At 40.4% G+C, this 19,197-nt stretch overlaps 1 protein-coding gene across 18 annotated transcripts in view; it reads left to right on the top strand.

Moving 5' to 3' along the window:
* The window catches only part of LOC138757050 (protein FAM53A-like), a 181,706-nt gene that overhangs the window by 80,784 nt on the left and 81,725 nt on the right, over positions 1-19,197 (top strand). The window contains exon 5 of one of the 18 annotated variants that reach the window (XM_069923723.1): positions 214-438. The exons of the other annotated variants lie outside the window; for them this stretch is intronic. Coding sequence (XP_069779824.1) covers positions 214-423 — 210 coding nt within the window. The 3' untranslated portion in view covers positions 424-438. Of the gene's footprint in view, positions 1-213; positions 439-19,197 lie in introns of those variants that run through there. 18 annotated transcript variants of the gene reach the window in all.

The raw sequence follows: 19,197 nt of genomic DNA, 5'->3' as shown, positions 1-19,197 counted from the left end.
TATTCTCGGATCCGGAGGAAGCACGAAAATTTGCAGAACAACTACAAAACAAGCAGAGAGATGAAGACATGTAATGAGAATAAAACTGACCACGAACTATATGTATGTGTGTATATGGGTATATATATATATATATATATATATATAGATGGAGAGCAACGTGATTCCCCTGTAGTTTGAGCAGTCTGATTTCTCGCCTTTGTTTTTGTACAGGGTGATGATGGTGGCATCACGAAGATCCTGAGGCAGTTTACCTTGGTCCCAACAAAGCTTGAAAAACTCACGCAGTTTGGCATGCAGAGTTTTGCCGCCAGCCTTCCAGACTTCTGGGGGGATTCCATCCATACCTGCTGCTTTGCCACTTTTCAGTTGTTCGATTGCCTTATATGTCTCATCCAGGGTGGGAACCTCATCCAGCTCTAGCCTTAGGGGCTGTTGAGGGAGCTGGAGCAGGGCGGAATCTTGGACTGAGCGGTTGGCACTGAAAAGAGATTGGAAGTGTTCTGACCATCGGTTGAGGATGGAGATCTTGTCGCTGAGGAGGACTTTGCAAAAGAGATTGGAAGTGTTCTGACCATCGGTTGAGGATGGAGATCTTGTCGCTGAGGAGGACTTTGCCGTCTGAGCTGCGCAGCGGGCTTTGGACTTGGGGTGAGGGGCCGTACACAGCCTTTAGAGCCTCGTAGAAACCCCTGAAGTCGCCAATGTCCGCGTTGAGCTGGGTTCGTTTGGCGAGGCTAGTCCACCACTCATTTTGGATCTCCCGGAGTTTGCGCTGAAGATGGCTGCATGCGTGACGGAAGGCTTGTTTCTTCTCTGGACAGGACGGCTTTGTAAGGTGAGCCTGGTGGGCAGCTCGCTTCTTTGCCAGCAGCTCCTGGATTTCCTGGCTGTTTTCGTCAAACCAGTCCTTGTTTTTCCTGGAGGAGAAGCCCAGTACCTCTTCAGTGGATTGCAGTATGGTAGTCTTCAACTGATCCCAGAGGGTTTCAGGGGACGGGTCCGTGAGGCGGGTTGCATCGTCGAGCTTTGCTTTGAGGTTTGCCTGGAAGTTTCCTCTCGCTTCGTCTGACTGCAGGTTTCCAACATTGAACCTCTTTCTGGGGGCTTTATTGTTCCTGGGCTTTGGCTTGAAGTGAAGGTTGAGCTTGCAGCGAACCAGCCGGTGGTCAGTGGTCAGGCAAAATCTTCGCTAGGATTCTACTAAATAGAATAATACCTAGTGTCGCCGAGAATATTCTCCCAGAATCACAGTGCGGCTTTCGCGCAAACAGAGGAACTACTGACATGGTCTTTGCCCTCAGACAGCTCGAAGAAAAGTGCAGAGAACAAAACAAAGGACTCTACATCACCTTTGTTGACCTCACTAAAGCCTTCGACACCGTGAGCAGGAAAGGGCTTTGGCAAATACTAGAGCGCATCGGATGTCCCCCAAAGTTCCTCAACATGATTATCCAACTGCACGAAAACCAACAAGGTCGGGTCAGATACAGCAATGAGCTCTCTGAACCCTTCTCCATTAACAATGGCGTGAAGCAAGGCTGTGTTCTCGCACCAACCCTCTTTTCAATCTTCTTCAGCATGATGCTGAACCAAGCCATGAAAGACCCCAACAATGAAGACGCTGTTTACATCCAGTACCGCACGGATGGCAGTCTCTTCAATCTGAGGCGCCTGCAAGCTCACACCAAGACACAAGAGAAACTCGTCCGTGAACTACTCTTTGCAGACGATGCCGCTTTAGTTGCCCATTCAGAGCCAGCTCTTCAGCGCTTGACGTCCTGCTTTGCGGAAACTGCCAAAATGTTTGGCCTAGAAGTCAGCCTGAAGAAAACTGAGGTCCTCCATCAGCCAGCTCCCCACCATGACTACCAGCCCCCCCACATCTCCATCGGGCACACAAAACTCAAAACGGTCAACCAGTTTACCTATCTCGGCTGCACCATTTCATCAGATGCAAGGATCGACAATGAGATAGACAACAGACTCGCCAAGGCAAATAGCGCCTTTGGAAGACTACACAAAAGAGTCTGGAAAAACAACCAATTGAAAAACCTCACAAAGATAAGCGTATACAGAGCCATTGTCATACCCACACTCCTGTTCGTCTCCGAATCATGGGTCCTCTACCGGCATCACCTACGGCTCCTAGAACGCTTCCACCAGCGTTGTCTCCGCTCCATCCTCAACATCCATTGGAGCGCTTACATCCCTAACGTCGAAGTACTCGAGATGGCAGAGGTCGACAGCATCGAGTCCACGCTGCTGAAGATCCAGCTGCGCTGGATGGGTCACGTCTCCAGAATGGAGGACCATCGTCTTCCCAAGATCCTGTTATATGGCGAGCTCTCCACTGGCCATCGTGACAGAGGTGCACCAAAGAAAAGGTACAAGGACTGCCTAAAGAAATCTCTTGGTGCCTGCCACATTGACCACCGCCAGTGGGCTGATAACGCCTCAAACCGTGCATCTTGGCGCCTCACAGTTTGGCGGGCAGCAACCTCCTTTGAAGAAGACCACAGAGCCCACCTCACTGACAAAAGGCAAAGGAGGAAAAACCCAACACCCAACCCCAACCAACCAATTTTCTCCTGCAACCGCTGCAATCGTGTCTGCCTGTTCCGCATCGGACTTGTCAGCCACAAACGAGCCTGCAGCTGACGTGGACTTTTACCCCCTCCATAAATCTTCGTCCGCGAAGCCAAGCCAAAGAAAAAAAAAGAAAGAATATATATAGATATATAGATGTGTATACATGAGTGTATCCGTATTTAGAGGAAAATTATATAGAGTATAGATAAGAATTAATAAGGGAATGAAAGGGAATAGAGGAAATAAGGAGGGAATTAAAAAAGTGACCTTTGTTATATATGAAAATTGAAATCTTTTCCGGGGGGAGGGGGTGCTGGGTGGGGAAGAATAACAGTCACTGCAAAATCAGTTGACGCTTGCGAGTGAATTCGCAAATCCAAATGGAGAGGGGAGATGTGGTTGCCCGACAAGGGATAAAGGGCAACTCAGGAGGGGGAGGGGAGAATGGGGGTTAAAGAAGTTTTAAATAGGAGAATAAGGAAAATGTTTGATGTTTTAGAAATGTTGTCTTATAAAGTGTTCAAAACAAGAAAGCAGAAATGGATAAGAAGGAAAGGTGATGATGAGGAAACGGAAAGGGAAGATAAACAAAGTATGAAATGGCTACGTTGAACTATATGACTTTAAATATTAACGGAATACATAACCAAATCAAAAGGAAGAAACTGCTAAATTTACTGAAAAAAGAAAAAATTGATATAGCATTTGTGCAAGAAACACATTTAACTGAAATGGAGCATAAGAAATTAAAGAGAGATTGGGTAGGACATGTAACAGCAGCGTCATATAATTCAAAAGCTAGAGGAGTAGCTATATTAATCAGTAAAAATGTACCAATTAAAATAGAAGAGGAAATAATAGATCCAGCAGGGAGATATGTAATGATAAAAAGTCAGATATGTTCAGAGTTTTGGAATCTACTCAATGTATATTCACCTAACGAAGAAGATCAAAAGTTTATGCAAGATATTTTTTTGAAGATAGCAGACACGCAAGGGAACATATTAATAGGAGGGGATTTCAACCTTAATTTGGATTCAAATATGGATAAAACTGGGAAAAAAATTAACAGAAAGAACAAAGTAACCAAATTTATAATTAAATCGATGGAAGAAATGCAATTTTTGGATATATGGAGGAAACAACACCCAAAGGAAAAGGAATATTCATATTATTTGGGTAGACATAAAACATACTCAAGAATAGACCTATTTCTGTTATCAACTCGTATGCAAGATAGAGTAAGAAAAACAGAATATAAAGCTAGAATATTATCGGACCATTCACCCTTGATATTGACAATAGAGTTAGAGGACATCCCTCCAAGAATGTATAGATGGAGATTAAACTCCATCCTACTTAAAAGGCAGGATTTTAGAGAATTCATTGAACGACAAATTAAAATGTACTTTGAAATATATACGGAATCAGTGAAAGATAAGTTTATACTATGGGACGCAATGAAAGCATTCATCAGAGGGCAAATAATAAGTTATGTAACCAAGATGAAGAAGGACTACAATCAGGAAACAGAGCAGTTGGAAAGGGAAATAGTAAATAGAAAAAGAATTAGCAATGAAAGAAGACACAACTAAAAGAAGAGAATTGGCAGATAAAAAAATAAAATATGAAACACTACAAACATATAAGGTGGAGAAGAACATAATGAAGACAAAACAGAAATATTATGAACTAGGGGAAAAAACACACAAAATTCTAGCATGGCAGCTTAAGACAGAACAAGCTAAGAAAATGGTATTGGCATCAAGGAAAAAAGACAAACAAATCACATATAATCCAACGGAGATTAATGAAAACTTTAGAGAATTCTATGAACAATTATACCAAACGGAAAACGAAGGGAAAGAAGACAAAATAGATGAATTTTTAACTAAAATTGAACTACCAAAATTACAAATAGAGGAACAAAATAAATTAACAGAATCATTTGAAATAGTAGAAATACAAGAGATAATAAAAAAAACTACCAAATAATAAAACACCAGGAGAGGATGGATTCCCAATAGAATTCTATAAAACATTTAAAGATTTATTAATTCCTCCCCTCCTGGAAGTAATCAACCAGATTGACAAAACACAAAGCTTACCAGATTCATGCAAAACAGCAATAATTACAGTAATACCAAAGCAAGGGAAAGATCCACTCGCATCAGCGTCATATAGACCAATATCATTACTTAACACAGATTATAAGATAATAGCTAAACTATTAGCAAACAGATTAGCAGATTATGTACCTAAAATGGTAAATCTAGACCAAACTGGATTTATTAAAAAAAGACGGACAACAGACAATATTTGTAAATTTATTAACTTAATTCATGCAGTAGAAGGGAGTAAAGTGCCAACAGTAGCAGTTGCTTTAGACACAGAGAAGGCCTTTGACAGAGTAGAATGGAATTATTTATTCAAAGTATTGCAAAAATTCAGTTTACCAGAGAAGTATGTTAATTGGATTAAAGCATTATATAAGGGGCCATTGGCGAAAGTGACAGTAAATGGATATATATCAAACTAATTTAATTTAAGCAGATCAACAAGGCAGGGATGCCCACTATCACCCTTATTGTTCGCGTTAGCTATAGAACCACTAGCAGAATTGATAAGAACAGAAAATAAAATAAAAGGGATAAAAATAAAATAAAATAAAAGACAAGGAATATAAAATCAGTTTAATTGCAAATGATGTTATAGTATACGTAACAGAACCAGAATTATCAATAAAAGAATTATATAAGAAATTGAACGAATATGGAGAAGTGTCGGGTTACAAGATTAACGCAAATAAAAGTGAAGCAATGCCAATGAATAATGCGGATTTCTCAAAATTTAAGAAGGAATCACCATTCAGATTGCAAATGCAAGCAATAAGATACCTAGGTATACAAATAAATAAAAACCTCGGCCATCTATATAAACTCAATTATTATCCACTAATGAAAAAATTACAGGACGATTTAGAGCATTGGAAAGATTTACCACTAACACTGATAGGAAGGATAAACTGTATTAAAATGAACATTTTCCCAAGGATACAATACCTATTTCAGGCATTGCCAATACACTTGACAGAGAAATTCTTCAAGGAGTTAAAGAAAATAATAAGGAAATTTTTATGGAAAGGGGGGAAACCGAGGATAGCACTAGATAAATTAACAGAGTGGTATAAACAAGGAGGCTTACAACTGCCAAACTTTAAAAATTATTATAGAGCCGCACAATTAAGATACCTATCAGATTTTTATCAAACAAGGGAAAAGCCAGATTGGACTAGATTAGAACTAGATAAAATAGGGGAGAAGATACCTGAACATATATTGTATAAATGGGATGAAAAATTGGTACAACGTAGGAGTTCTCCGGTATTACATCATCTGCTCAATATTTGGAAGAAGGTTCATGTAGAAAGGAATAAAACAAATTACCAATTACCAAAACTAATATTGATGCAAAATCAGTTAATCCCTTTTACAATAGATAACCTTTCCTTTAGAGAATGAGAGAAAAAAGGGATCAAAAGAATAGAAAATTGTTTTTCAGGAAATAAATTATTATCCTTTGAACAAATGAAGGATAAATATAATATAACTCAAGATACACTATTGGCATACTACCAACTGAGATCCTACTTGAAGAACAAATTAGGAAGTAGTCTGAGGTTACCAGAGGGAAGTAATTTTGAATATGTGATTACAGATACAATGATAATCAAAAAATTTATAACAAATATGCATATTAAACTGCAAGAAAAGGAGAATGAGGAAACAAATGGTAAAACTAAACAAAAATGGGAACAAGATTTAAATATAAAGATAAAGAAGGAAACATGGGAGAAGTTATGTTCTGGAACGATGAGAAATACAATAAACACGAGGTTACGTATGATACAATATAACTGGATACACAGGCTATACATTACACCTCAAAAGTTAAATAAATGGGACCCAACAGTATCTGACAGATGTTTTCGTTGTAAAAAGAAATGGGAACAACAATTCATGCAATCTGGACATGTGAGAAAGTAGAAAAATTTTGGGAAGATCTAAACCAGATATTAAATAAAATTACAGAAAACAATAAACCAAAAAACCCCGAGATCTTCCTCCTAAGTAACATAAAAAACAAAGAATTTGGACTTGATTTGGATGGTGCACAAAAAAAGATTTGTTAAGATAGCTCTAGCCGTAGCAAAAAAATGTATTATGTCAACCTGGAAATTAGAAGATAATTTGAGAATACAACAATGGTATATAGAAATGAATAAATGTATTCCATTAGAAAAAATAACATATAATTTAAGAAATAATATTGAAATATTTGAACAAATAAGGGAGCCATACATGAAACACAATAGAGAAAACCTACCGGGGACATCTACCACCTAAAATAACGAAAGGAGAAGGAAATGAAAAGAAGTGACTCAGTGGAATTTCTTGTTTATTTTTATTGAATGACAGCATTGTTTGACTGGTTTAATGTATCTTAGATTTTGTACTTTAAATGAATTGGGGGGGAGGTAGGGAGGGTGGGATGGGAGGAGGGAGGGGGGGGGAGAAAATGACACTGTATATATTTGAAAAGGAAAATGTATGTATCTTGGTCAATGTGGTTTATGGTGTGAAAAATAAAAAATTTAAAAAAAAGGTAGTCAACTGTGTTTGAAATCAAAATACTGCAACCGCAGGGTCTGTGCCAAAAATGGCAAAAATGGCACTGGCCAAGAGGGGTTGTGGAGTTTGGGGAGCAATGGACCATATTCTAACGAATGACTAAAAATGGAATAACAACCCCTTTGAGAAGGAGAAGCAGAGCCGATGACCCTATAGGGATGGTGACCACAGCAGCAAACCGCTGAGGGACCCACATGGGCTGCTGGAGACTGGCTCATGGAAACCAAGCATTGGAGCCAGGATTCAAGAGAGTGCTGAGGACAAGAATGCTTCCTGAAGGCTCTCGGGCACTAAAGTCTTCCTGATCATGTCGGCTTTGGATCTGAAGCTCTGGTTGCTGATAATTCGAACAGGAGTCTGTACAGCCGCAGAGACTGCAGGAGAGCTGGAGGGGAATCCTCGGACCCTCAGTGACTCTGAAGGGACTATTGTGTTTCCCTTTCACTCTTACTGTATGGAGCACTGGGCAATACTATGTCTGGCTTATGGCAGGCAGAAGGCAATTTTGCATAATATATGCTCTGTATTATTAAAGGACAATAAAGGAATCTTGAAACATTGATTACTTTGTTCTTGTATTTTGAGAATGTGACTGGAGAGTCTTCTGTCCTTCCGAAATAAACTTAGAGCCTCCATAATTCCACTCACCGTCGAGCAAGGCATTAAGACCATAGGAGCAGAAGTAGGCCAGCTGTGGAGCTTCTGAAATCCTGAGAGCCCCTTCTCTTCCGAAGGAGGTCCTTTTGGCACCATCATTTGTTTCCTTGCCAACCCTGACATCACATATTCCTCTTCTCAAATGGATGCTGAATTGTTAAACAACTTCAGATAATTTGAGCGACAGTGATTGCTTGTTTAATTAAAATATTTAAAAACATTAATTTAACTTGTTGTAAAGCATTTTGAAATTAGCACTGTTGATCACAGCAATTTTGTACGGCAGCTATATGCCAAGAATCTTATTGCTGTTCTTGAATTTTGTTATAATGTATGTGATCTAGTCCTGATAAAGCACAAGGACAGGCTACAAAATCTGCCAACCGCAATGCTAATCTAAATAAGCCCATGTGCCAACATGTGGTCAGTGTAGCTTGATTCACAGCCTGCTCATGTGTATCTTAAATCCCTCTTAAACCTTGCTTTCATATCTCCTACCATCTCCCCTGGCAGCGCTTTCCAAGTGCATAGATAGCACTGTTAAAGAAAACAAGATTCAAATCTTTTTAATATTTTCCTTCACCTTAAACTGCCTCTGATATTTAGTGTTTTCACACTAAATATCCATTTACCCTGCCTATGTCTCTTATCTACCAACTCGCTGCTCAGCCTCAGCGAAAACAATTCACATTTGTCCAAGCCCTCCTTGCGTCTAATAGTCTCCAGTCCAAGGAACATCCAGGTGAACCTCTTCTGAACTCTTTCCGAAGTCTCTACATCCTTCATGTGGTGTGATGATCAGAACCTCACGCCATATTTCAAATATGGCTTAATCAAAGTTTTGTGCAGCTTCAGCGTGACCACTTTTACACTCAAATGTTCCAAGCAATTAAGGCAATCATGTCGTAAGCCACTTTATCCATTTGTTTTGCTACCTTCAGGGAGCTATGGGTGTGTACTCCAAGATCCCTCCACATCACTGTTCCTGAGGGTATGGCCATTTCTTGTATCTTTATCTTTTCTCCCTCCCAAAATGTAACTTCTCTGCCCCGATCGCCAGAGACTGCATTTCTGAACTCTGCTTCAGCCATCGTACAAACCAACATCCTATCTACACTTCCCACTGTGTCAGGAAAGCAGTCAACACATATTAAAGGACGCAGTCACTCACTTTTCCTCCCTTTTGTGCAGAAGGTACACAAGTTTGAAAACATACCTCCAGATTCAAGCAGAGCTTTTCGGCTGATGGTACACTTGAATAAACCTTTCATATGTATAAGACAAATCCTTGCAATGTTTAAATGTACTTTTCTTTCACACTTATGGTACATCTTGCACTTCTTTCTTTGGCGATACTCTATCTTGTGCTTTTGTTGTAACACTATTTTAATTTTTGAACTGCTCATTGTATTTATGTAGAGGTTAACTTGCCTGGAGAGCAAGCGAAATGAAGTTTTCACTATCCCACTACATGTGGCAAAATTCATTAAACTTTGCATTTGTCTGGATTAAACTCCATCTTCTGTTTCTCTGCACAAATTAATGTAGCCCCATCAATTATTCTGGTATCTGCAAACTTGTTCATTCATTTTCATCCAAATCATTAACAGACAGACATCACTAATCACAGGCATCCTGACACACCCCTCCTTTACAGTCCTCTGTTTTTTGTAAGAAAGCCAATTTTTAAAATCCAATTTACCAACTTATTGTGGATCCTATGTCCCTTAATCTTTTGATCAGACCTTTTCAGAAATGTTACTAAAGCCCATATGGACGACATCCACTTTCCTGCTCTCCTCAATCATCTTTGTCACCTTCTCAAAAATTCCCAATCAAGATGTGACCTTCCCTTGACAAACCCACGCTATTCCTAGCAAGTCCATGCTTTTCCAAATGTAAGTAAATCCTTTCATTTTGAATCTTCTCCAATAATTTTCCTATCACTAATGTAAAACTCACTTATCTATAATTTCCTGGATTATCCCTGTTGCCTTCTTAAACAAAGGAATGAGATTGGGTGTTCTCCACTCTCCTGGGACTCCACCCTGGCTAAAGAAGATTCAAGGCCTTGACTATCTCCTCCCTCGCCTCTCTCAGTATCTTGAGATAAATTCCAAGAGTCTGGAGATTTAATCTTTTTTTTCCCCCCAAAGATGTCCAGCATCTTGATAATATCAAACATATCCTTCCCTGATATCATCGTATACATGCTTAGTAAAGCAGAGTGCTCTATCTAGCCTGCTGTCTCTGGGATTTAGGCCTCCTTTTTCTTCTAATATTCCATGGAATTCTCCTTTAACCTGCTTGACAAGGATATTTCATAATCTTTTAGTTCCTTTATTATGTTTTTCCTGCTTTATTTTCTTCAAGGGCCTTGTTCAATTTCAGCTTCCTGAACGTTAAATTTCCTTTTTCTTTTGATTTACAATATCTCTTTTCTTCTGTTCCCTGAAGAACCTTGCCATCTTTATCTTTCAGCCTCACAGGAACTTATTTACCTTAAACGCTAATCAGTGACCTTTATGATGTACATTAATAAAAACTATTTTCTAATCTAGATATCATGCTATTCGAGTATTTGCTTATACCATCTATTGTAAAGCAGGTTTATTAATCAGATATATAGTTGCTGGGTGGAAAGTTTGAAGGTAATGGAACTCTGGCCAATACTACAAGTGCTAATAATCGATGTGTTTTTTTTTACTTCAAAGACCTTAAAAATGTTGTTTTTAAAGAATCAGCTCATTTTGTTCTTCCTTCAGTGGTGAGTAAGTGCTGGCATCCAAGCCAGGTGACATTTTGTTTTTGGAATCTAGTCATGGGGCGGATAAAAACATTTTAGCTTTATAAGGGGAGTAAAATCAATGCTCATCTTCACTTTGTTTGTAGGTGGAAATCTTCCAGCCATGATCACTAGGTATAGGAAAACAGGAAGTTCAGTTAATATTTCTGCAACCTTAATGAAAAAGATACCATATCTAATTTTAGCACCCTGCGCTTTGGCTGAATATTGCAACTGAATACAGATTGGGAATCTTCAAGTGACATCTTCCACTGAGCTCACATCTTCAAATGTTGGATTCCTATTAAAGAAAATAAATTAATGCTAGATTAAGAAATCAATTCCAAAAAGCGAGCAATGGTTTAGTTGTTTTGTCCATGTCTGAATTATAATAATAATTATTTTCCTATACATTGTGCAATGTACATGTATAAACATTCTTGCTGCAGCAAAGAACAGGTAGTTTTTTTTAAAAGCACAGAATATATAATTGAATTAAAAAGACGATGCAAAAGATAAATAAATATGGACAGTTTTTAATCATAGTTCAAGAAATGGTAACTTGGCAATAGTGGAGATAATTCTTTTCTGATGTCAGAACAAAGGGAGATTCGAGAGCCTGAATTACCCTAAATAGACTACAGTGGTGTATATTGAATTACAATATCCATTCCGTCCCTACCTTTAAGCACACAATGGAGGTTTTGCCACTTAGGTTCATCAATTTTTTTGAATTTCCTTCCCTCCTGGAAACTTGTTTCTAAGTGAAGTATTTTGATCAGAGTGAAATTAGAGTGAAAGGGAAGGTGGCGGGGGGGGGGGGGGAGAGGAAATTGCGAGGCAATTTGGAGAAAAATGCAGGGAAGTGAGAATGATTAGATTTGCCGCCAATGAGTGGGGAATCTTTGGAGTTCATTGTCACCGATGGCTGTGGAGACCAATTCGTTGGAGAATACTTAAAATGGAGGTTGATTAATCTGTCAAAGTTACAGGGAGAAGAGAGGAGAATGGGATTGAAAGGAAAAAATGGCCTAATTCTCTTCCTGTGTCTTGTGGTGACTATTTTACAACATGGGCAGAAGAGTAGACTTCTATGCTGAGAGACTTTTGGGCAAAAGTGTAAAATTAATGAAGGCTAGAGATTGGTACCAATAATATGATTAGCTAATTATAGAAATGTATAGTCATGTGTTCTTGGTGACATTGGTATTAACCAATGATGTATTCTTATGGCTTAGATCAAATTCAAAACCATGCTAAACTATGTGATTAGTTTCTAAAACTGAAACCCACAGTTTCAGGGCCTGTTGAGGTCTATAAAATTGCAAATTGCTGTTCCGCCAGCATTGAAGCAACTGAATGAAAAATTGGTGCATAAAAATCACACCTGTGGGTCTGTGGTCGTAACCTTTCATTGTGTTGTTTTTTTCTATCCACGGACTTGAATATTGGCTGCTTGTATTTACATTAGTACATTGAGTATTATGTATTTGTTCTTTAAGAGTTTTCTATTCTGTTTTCTCCTGTTTGGCTCCCTGCTCCTGTTTGGCTCCCTGCCTTGAACCTTAATTTTCTAAGCTCCTTTTACTCTTCAGACTGTACACTAAATTGCAACAGATTGTTGACTGATATTACTGACTTTGTTTGTTTTTTTAAAATCCTCCATTTTTTTTACACACTGGCATTTAAAATAGTTGTTTCCTTTACAGTCATTTATCTCTTTCCGTTAACCAGTTCTGGCTGATATTTATCTCCAAAGAATTATATAATTGTGGATTGTGTGGTCATGGAAAATGGTTTTTTTAAAAATTGTGGCTTTTCAAGAATTGCAAGGACTTGCTTGGCTACCTTATTACACCAAGCAGTTTCCTCTACTTGTATTTAAATATACCAAGGGCCTTCTAGCCTTGGGGCCAGAGTTTCACTGCAGACTTAGAAAGAACAGCTTTATTTTCGGTATACGTAGCTGCTTGATGTCTTGACTGGACGTTGGTGTGCTCTTTGTATAGCTGATGAAATTATTTGTTTTGCCTTTTGAGGGTCTCTAATCATTCACAAGGCATTTGCAGGTGCAATATACAAAAGTGCTGGAGAAACCAAGCAGGTCACGTAGCATCTATAGGAAGTAAAGGGTAATCAACGTTTTGGGCTTGGGCCCTTCATCAAGCAAGAGATTGGCAGGTGTCTGAATAAAAAGGCGCAGGGGTGGGAAGAGGAGGGAGGAATGGGAAACGGGAGGAGCACAGGCTAACAAGAGGTCATTTGTTAAGCAGGTGAGAGGATCGAAATGAAAAAGCTGAAGTGATTGGGGTGGGATGCAGGATAGCTCTGATTTTGGGCTTGCCTGGGTATGACGAGCAGCAATCTCCTGTTACCCAGCACCTTTAAATTGCGCAAAGTCCAATACTGTTATGAACCCAGAGGACCCATAAACCCAGCAGCAATAGATATTCACCAAGACAAATGGTTGCTTAAACAAAAGTTGCTTTTAATTTTCTTTAAACATGAAAAAAGAATCACACTTTAACTTATCACTCTTGACTTAACTATCCTAACTTAACCCCCTTCTAATTCTAAGCGCACGTGTTTGTAATGTGTGTGGAAGATCAGAAAAGTTTTTTAATTCACAGTCCAATCTCGCTTCTCATTCCTCCAAGTTCACTGGTTGCCGGCAATTCTTCTACTGTGCACAGAATTTAACATTCATAAAGTTAACCAGGCTTTGGTAAATGGTTACCACTCAGGAAGGTTCTTGTCGGTTTTCATCAGCCGCTTCCGTGTCTTGCCGAAGAAACTTGACTCCTCGGGGTTTTGGAATTGTCCTGTATTGTCATGAGAACCAAAAGCTGTATTTATAATCAGTTAAATTATAATGAGGCATTTCCAGAAATTTTTAAATAGCTGAAAGATTATTAATAATAAAAATGGCAGGTGAAGAAACAAATTGTAAAGGCAAACAATGCTGACATAGAAGTTAATTTTTACAACCAGAGTAATTTCCAACCCTGTTTTACATTAAATCCAAAATAGTATTGGCTCTAGCTTTCACAAAGGCATCTGTTGTTGTCAATTTAATGTCAGAATGATAGTAAATTACACATGGGATCTTTCTCTACATTTAGAAAACTAGAAAAAGTAAGTTATTAATGATGAACAACAGCTGTGTCTGCTGGTTGATTCTGGGATGATATTCAGCAAAGGATATCCAGATTAGGTTAAAGATGACAGATAAAGAAGTCAGATTTCAAATTTATTGTTAGAGTACAAATGTGACATCGCATACAACCCTGAGATTTTTATTTTCTGCGGGTGCAGATATATACAGTGTATATATTAAAAAAAAATAAAGAGATAACAAATGTAAACAAGTTGACTGCAATTCAAAAAGAATTTAAAAAAATCAATACAGCGCACAACTCAGGGTCCTTAAATGAGTCCCTGATTGAGTTTGTTGTTGAGGAGTCTGATGGTAGAGGGGGAGCAGCTGTTCCTGAACCTGGTGGTGCGAGTCTTGTGGTACCTAGACCTCTTCCCTGATGGGAGCAGCATGTGGTCGTAAATTGGAAGGACTGAAGGCTGATAAGTCCCCAGGCCTCATCCCAGGGGGCTTAGGGAGGTTGCTCTTGAAATTGTGGATGCATTGGTCGACATTTTCCAATGTTCTATAGATTCAGGAGAGGTGCCTGTGGCGCCTCCTGAGCAGCGGCGGCCCCGGCCCCGGCCCCGGTCCGGGCTGAGGGTAGGCGGCGGCGGCCCCAATCCGGGCAGGAGCAAGGGGGAGGCGGCGGCCCCGGCCTCGGTCGAGTGAGGCAGGCGGAGGCCCCGGTCTGGGCAGAGAGTTGGAGGCGGCGGTCCCAGTCAGGGCACAGGGAGAGCAGCGGCGGCCTCGGCCCCGGTCCGGGCAGTATGGACCGACCTAAGAGGGGAGGCAGACCCCTCCAGCCCGGGTAAGAAACCTGCATAGGAGAAGGCCACTCCGATATAAAACCTATGACCCAAGGACCTCGCTGCCACGTCCCAGCTTGCTTGGCCACGGCACACGAACCATGGGTGTAAAGGGTGGGGCCAGTACTGCGCGCACTGCACTCCACCTAAAAGCTCCTTTGCGCAGGCCCGAGGACAGGTCCACGTCCTCCCCCTCCACGTCCTCCCCCTCCACATCCTCCCCCTCCACGTCCTCCCCCTCAAAAGATGCTCACAAACTCAAGCTAGCATGCTGGAACATCAGAACCATGCTAGACAAGGCTGACAGCCACCGACCTGATTGCACATGAACTCCTCAGACTTGACATCGACACAATCAACTGAAAAACCGCACAAAGATAAGCGTATACAGAGCCGTTGTCATACCCACACTCCTGTTCGGCTCCGAATCATGGGTCCTCTACCGGCATCACCTATGGCTCCTAGAACGCTTCCACCAGCGTTGTCTCCGCTCCATCCTCAACATTCATTGGAGCGCTTTCATCCCTAACGTCGAAGTACTCGAGATGGCAGAGGTCGACAGCATCGAGTCCACGCTGCTGAAGATCCAACTGCGCTGGGTGGGTCACGTCTCCAGAATGGAGGACCATCGCCTTCCCAAGATCGTGTTATATGGCGAGCTCTCCACTGGCCACCGTGACAGAGGTGCACCAAAGAAAAGGTACAAGGTCTGCCTAAAGAAATCTCTTGGTGCCTGCCACATTGACCACCGCCAGTGGGCTGATATCGCCTCAAACCGTGCATCTTGGCGCCTCACAGTTTGGCGGGCAGCAACCTCCTTTGAAGAAGACCGCAGAGCCCACCTCACTGACAAAAGGCAAAGGAGGAAAAACCCAACACCCAACCCCAACCCACCAATTTTCCCCTGCAACCGCTGCAACCGTGTCTGCCTGTCCCGCATCAGTCTTGTCAGTCACAAACGAGCCTGCAGCTGACGTGGACATTTACCCCCTCCATAAATCTTCGTCCGCGAAGCCAAGCCAAAGAAGAAGAAAATGTTGTGCTGCTTTTTAAGAAGGGAGAGAGGGAGAAAACAGGCAATTACAGACTGGTTAGCCTGATGTCAGTAGTGGGGAAGATATTAGAATCTATTATAAAAGAAGAAATAACAGAACACTTAGACAGAAATAATAGTATTATTACAAGTCAGCATGGATTTCTGAAGGGAAAATCATGCTTGACTAATCTGAAACTTTTCGAGGATGTGACGTGGGAGAGCCAGTAGATGTGGTGTACTTGGACTTTCAGAAGGCTTTTGATGAGGTCCTGCACAGGAGATTAGTCGGCAAAATCAGAGAGCATGATATTGGGGGTAGGGTGCTGACATGGACAGAAAATTGATTGACAGGAAACAGAGTTGAGGTTAACGGGTCACTTTCAAGACAGCAGGATGTGACAAGTGGATTCCCGCAGGGCTCAGTGCTGGGTCCTCATTTGTTTATTATATATGTTAATGATTTAGATAAGAGGATTATAAATAACATTAGAAAATTTGCAGATGACACGAAACTGGGTTACAGTGTGAGGAAGATGTCAGCAAAATGCAGGTGGACTTGGCAGGTTATGTGAGTGGGCGGATGCAGTTTAATGTGGATAAATGTGAGGTTATCCACTTTGGCGGCAGGAACAGGAAGACAGATGATTATTTAAATGGAGACAAGTTGGGGAGTGGGGTAGTACAATGTGATCAGTTGCTAAAAGCTAGTATGCAGGTTCAACAAGCTGTGAAAAAGACATGGCATGTTGGCTTTCATAAAAAAGGGAAGAGTATAGGCATAAAGATGTCCTTCTGCAATTGTATTGGGCCTTGTTGAGACCACACCTGGAAGATTGTGTCCAGTTCTGGTCTCCTAATTTGAGGAAGGACATTCTTATTATTGAGGGAGGGCAGTTTAGATTCACAAGTTTAGTTCCCAGGATGGCGGGATTGACATATGCCAAAGGCTTGGATAAACTGGGGTTGTGTACATTTGAATTTAGAAGGATGAGGGGAGATATAATTAAGGTATATAAGATTATTAAGGGATTGGACATGATAGAAACTGATTACACATTCCTGATGTTGGGGGAGACTAGGACTGGAGGCCATAGTTTAAGAATACAGGGAAGGCCCTTCAGGACAGAGATGAGATGAAAAAATTTCTACCCAGAGAGTTGTTGGTCTGTGGAATGCTTGCCGCAGAGGGTGTTAGAGACAGGTTCTCTGGATAAGTTCAGGAGTGAGCTAGATCAGGTACTTGTGGACAGGGGAATTGAGGGTTATGGGGAGAAGACAGGGACAGGGTACTGATAGTGGAAGATCAGCCATGATCTAAATGAATGATGGTCCTGGCTCGATAGGCCGAATTGCCTACTCCAGCACCTATTGTCTAATGGAGCATGCACTGGGTAATGTGCTGGGTCTTTGATGATTGCTGCTGCTCTCCAATGGCAGCGTTCCCTGTGGATGTTCTTAATAGTGGGGAGAGTTTTGCCTGTGATGTCCTGGACTGTGTCCCCATACCAGACTGTGATGCAGCTGGTCAGCATACTTTCCACCACACATCTGTAGAAATTTGGACAGGGTTTCTGATGTCAAACCAAACCTCTGCATACTCCTGAGGAAGTAGAGGCGCTGATGTGCTTTCTTCAGAGTGCCATTAGTGTGCTGGGTCCAAGAAAGATCCTTTGAGATAGTGACTCCCAAGAACTTAAAATTTGCTCATCCTCTCCATCTCTAATCCCACAATGATCACTGGATTGTATTCCTCTGGCTTTCCCTTCCTGAAGTCAACAATCAGCTCCTTGATTTTGGTGACATTGAGTGCAAGGTTGCCCCATTCAGCCAAGTTTTCAATCTCCCTCCTGCATGCTGACTCATCACCTTTCTTTATAGAACCCACTACCGTGGTGACATCGGCAGATTTGTAGATGATGTTGTCGTACCGAGCTGCACAGTCGTAGATGTAAAGGCAAAGGTTAGGCAGTTGTTTATAGAAACAACTATAAACTTTGTCAATTTTTTAATCCAGATTTTTTTAAAAAGAAAGCAACTTATTTTCTATAAAGTATACCTATTGCCTAATGCCATTCCACAATGAACAGTCAATGTATTGCAAACCTCCAACAGCTGTCTGTATCAGATATTTACAGCTGTCTTCCTGGATCCCAATAGTGTGCACTTCAGAACTATTAGTGTCTACAGAAATGGTTGGTACATCATACAATGGCTGATAGTGTAGTCAGGCAAATACTTTCGAATTCTTGAATTAAAAAAAAACACTTAATCTTGCGTTACTTTTGTTTTTCTCCTTTTTAATCTCCGACCCATTGTTTTAGTTTCTCCGTCTTGCTACTTATGAATGCCTCAATTCCCTCTGATTTCCAGGCTTGGGTTTTGCATTAAAGCTGCTCATGTGGAGATCAAGGAAGTAAAGTCTTGGCCCTTTACATGGTAGATATTTATACACATGTACTGTTGTATTGAATTAGTCTTGCTTGCAGTTTAAAACAAAATGGCATAGTTGTGTATCATCCAATTCCAAGCAGCTGTTCAGTTTGTCAGGATGAATTGTGAATCTCCTAATTCAAAGTATGTGAAGCTTATAATATGAAGCACTTAAAAAAAAATTGCCAGTTTTCAAGCTTCACTTTGTCAATTAGAGATAGTTAAACAATTTTTCTGTTACTGAATGCCTTGAAATGGTGTCCACCATTACCTTGTGAATGTGAAACTAAATTGACCAAATTCCTTTTGTGAACCCCTAGATGGCATACATGATATTAGTAATTTATTATGGTAAGTATCACATCTCACTCAGCCTTGTGTAATGTTGGTTCAACTAGTTTCAAAAATATAATGGGTTATATATTAAGCCATGCAGATCACAATAGTTTAATTTACATTATGAGTTACTTTATCTGAAATTAGTAATTTTTGTCTTGGGGAAAATAAGAACAGGTAAGGTAAATGCTTAGGTTGTGCTAATGGAGCCTTTCATCAAATAGACAAATGGTCCTCAGTTTTTACACTTCTAAAATTAACCTAATACTTGATCCACATCTATGGCTGCATGCATTGAATTAAAAACAAAAGATGGATGAGTTATCTTGTATGGCAGAGGCTTTGCCATCTGAATTTCACTCAAATGGACCCAGCACATGCTATGGAAACAGCTTCAAGTTTCCTTCGGGAATCAAGCATCAGGACACTGTGTTCAAACCAATGCAACTAGACTTTGGACCTGGTTTTGATTATACAGGAAGTAGCACTTCAGGATATAATTTGGTATATTCTGTCTTGAAATTTCACATCAATTTTTGTGTGTATGAATGTTTTGTACAGAGGACCAGAGAATGATGTTTCGTCGGGTTGTACTTTCACAATCTGATGACAATAAACTTGACTTGACATCACCAATATCTTGACAAATGGAAATAATCAGCTTTAATAATGGTGATAAATCCTGTGGCTCAACCTTTAGCAAAAATATGTCCTGACAAGTCATT

The sequence above is a fragment of the Narcine bancroftii genome, chromosome 3, assembly GCF_036971445.1.
Source record: "Narcine bancroftii isolate sNarBan1 chromosome 3, sNarBan1.hap1, whole genome shotgun sequence".
NCBI lineage: Eukaryota > Metazoa > Chordata > Chondrichthyes > Torpediniformes > Narcinidae > Narcine > Narcine bancroftii.
This window is presented reverse-complemented; position numbering and strand designations above follow the sequence as displayed.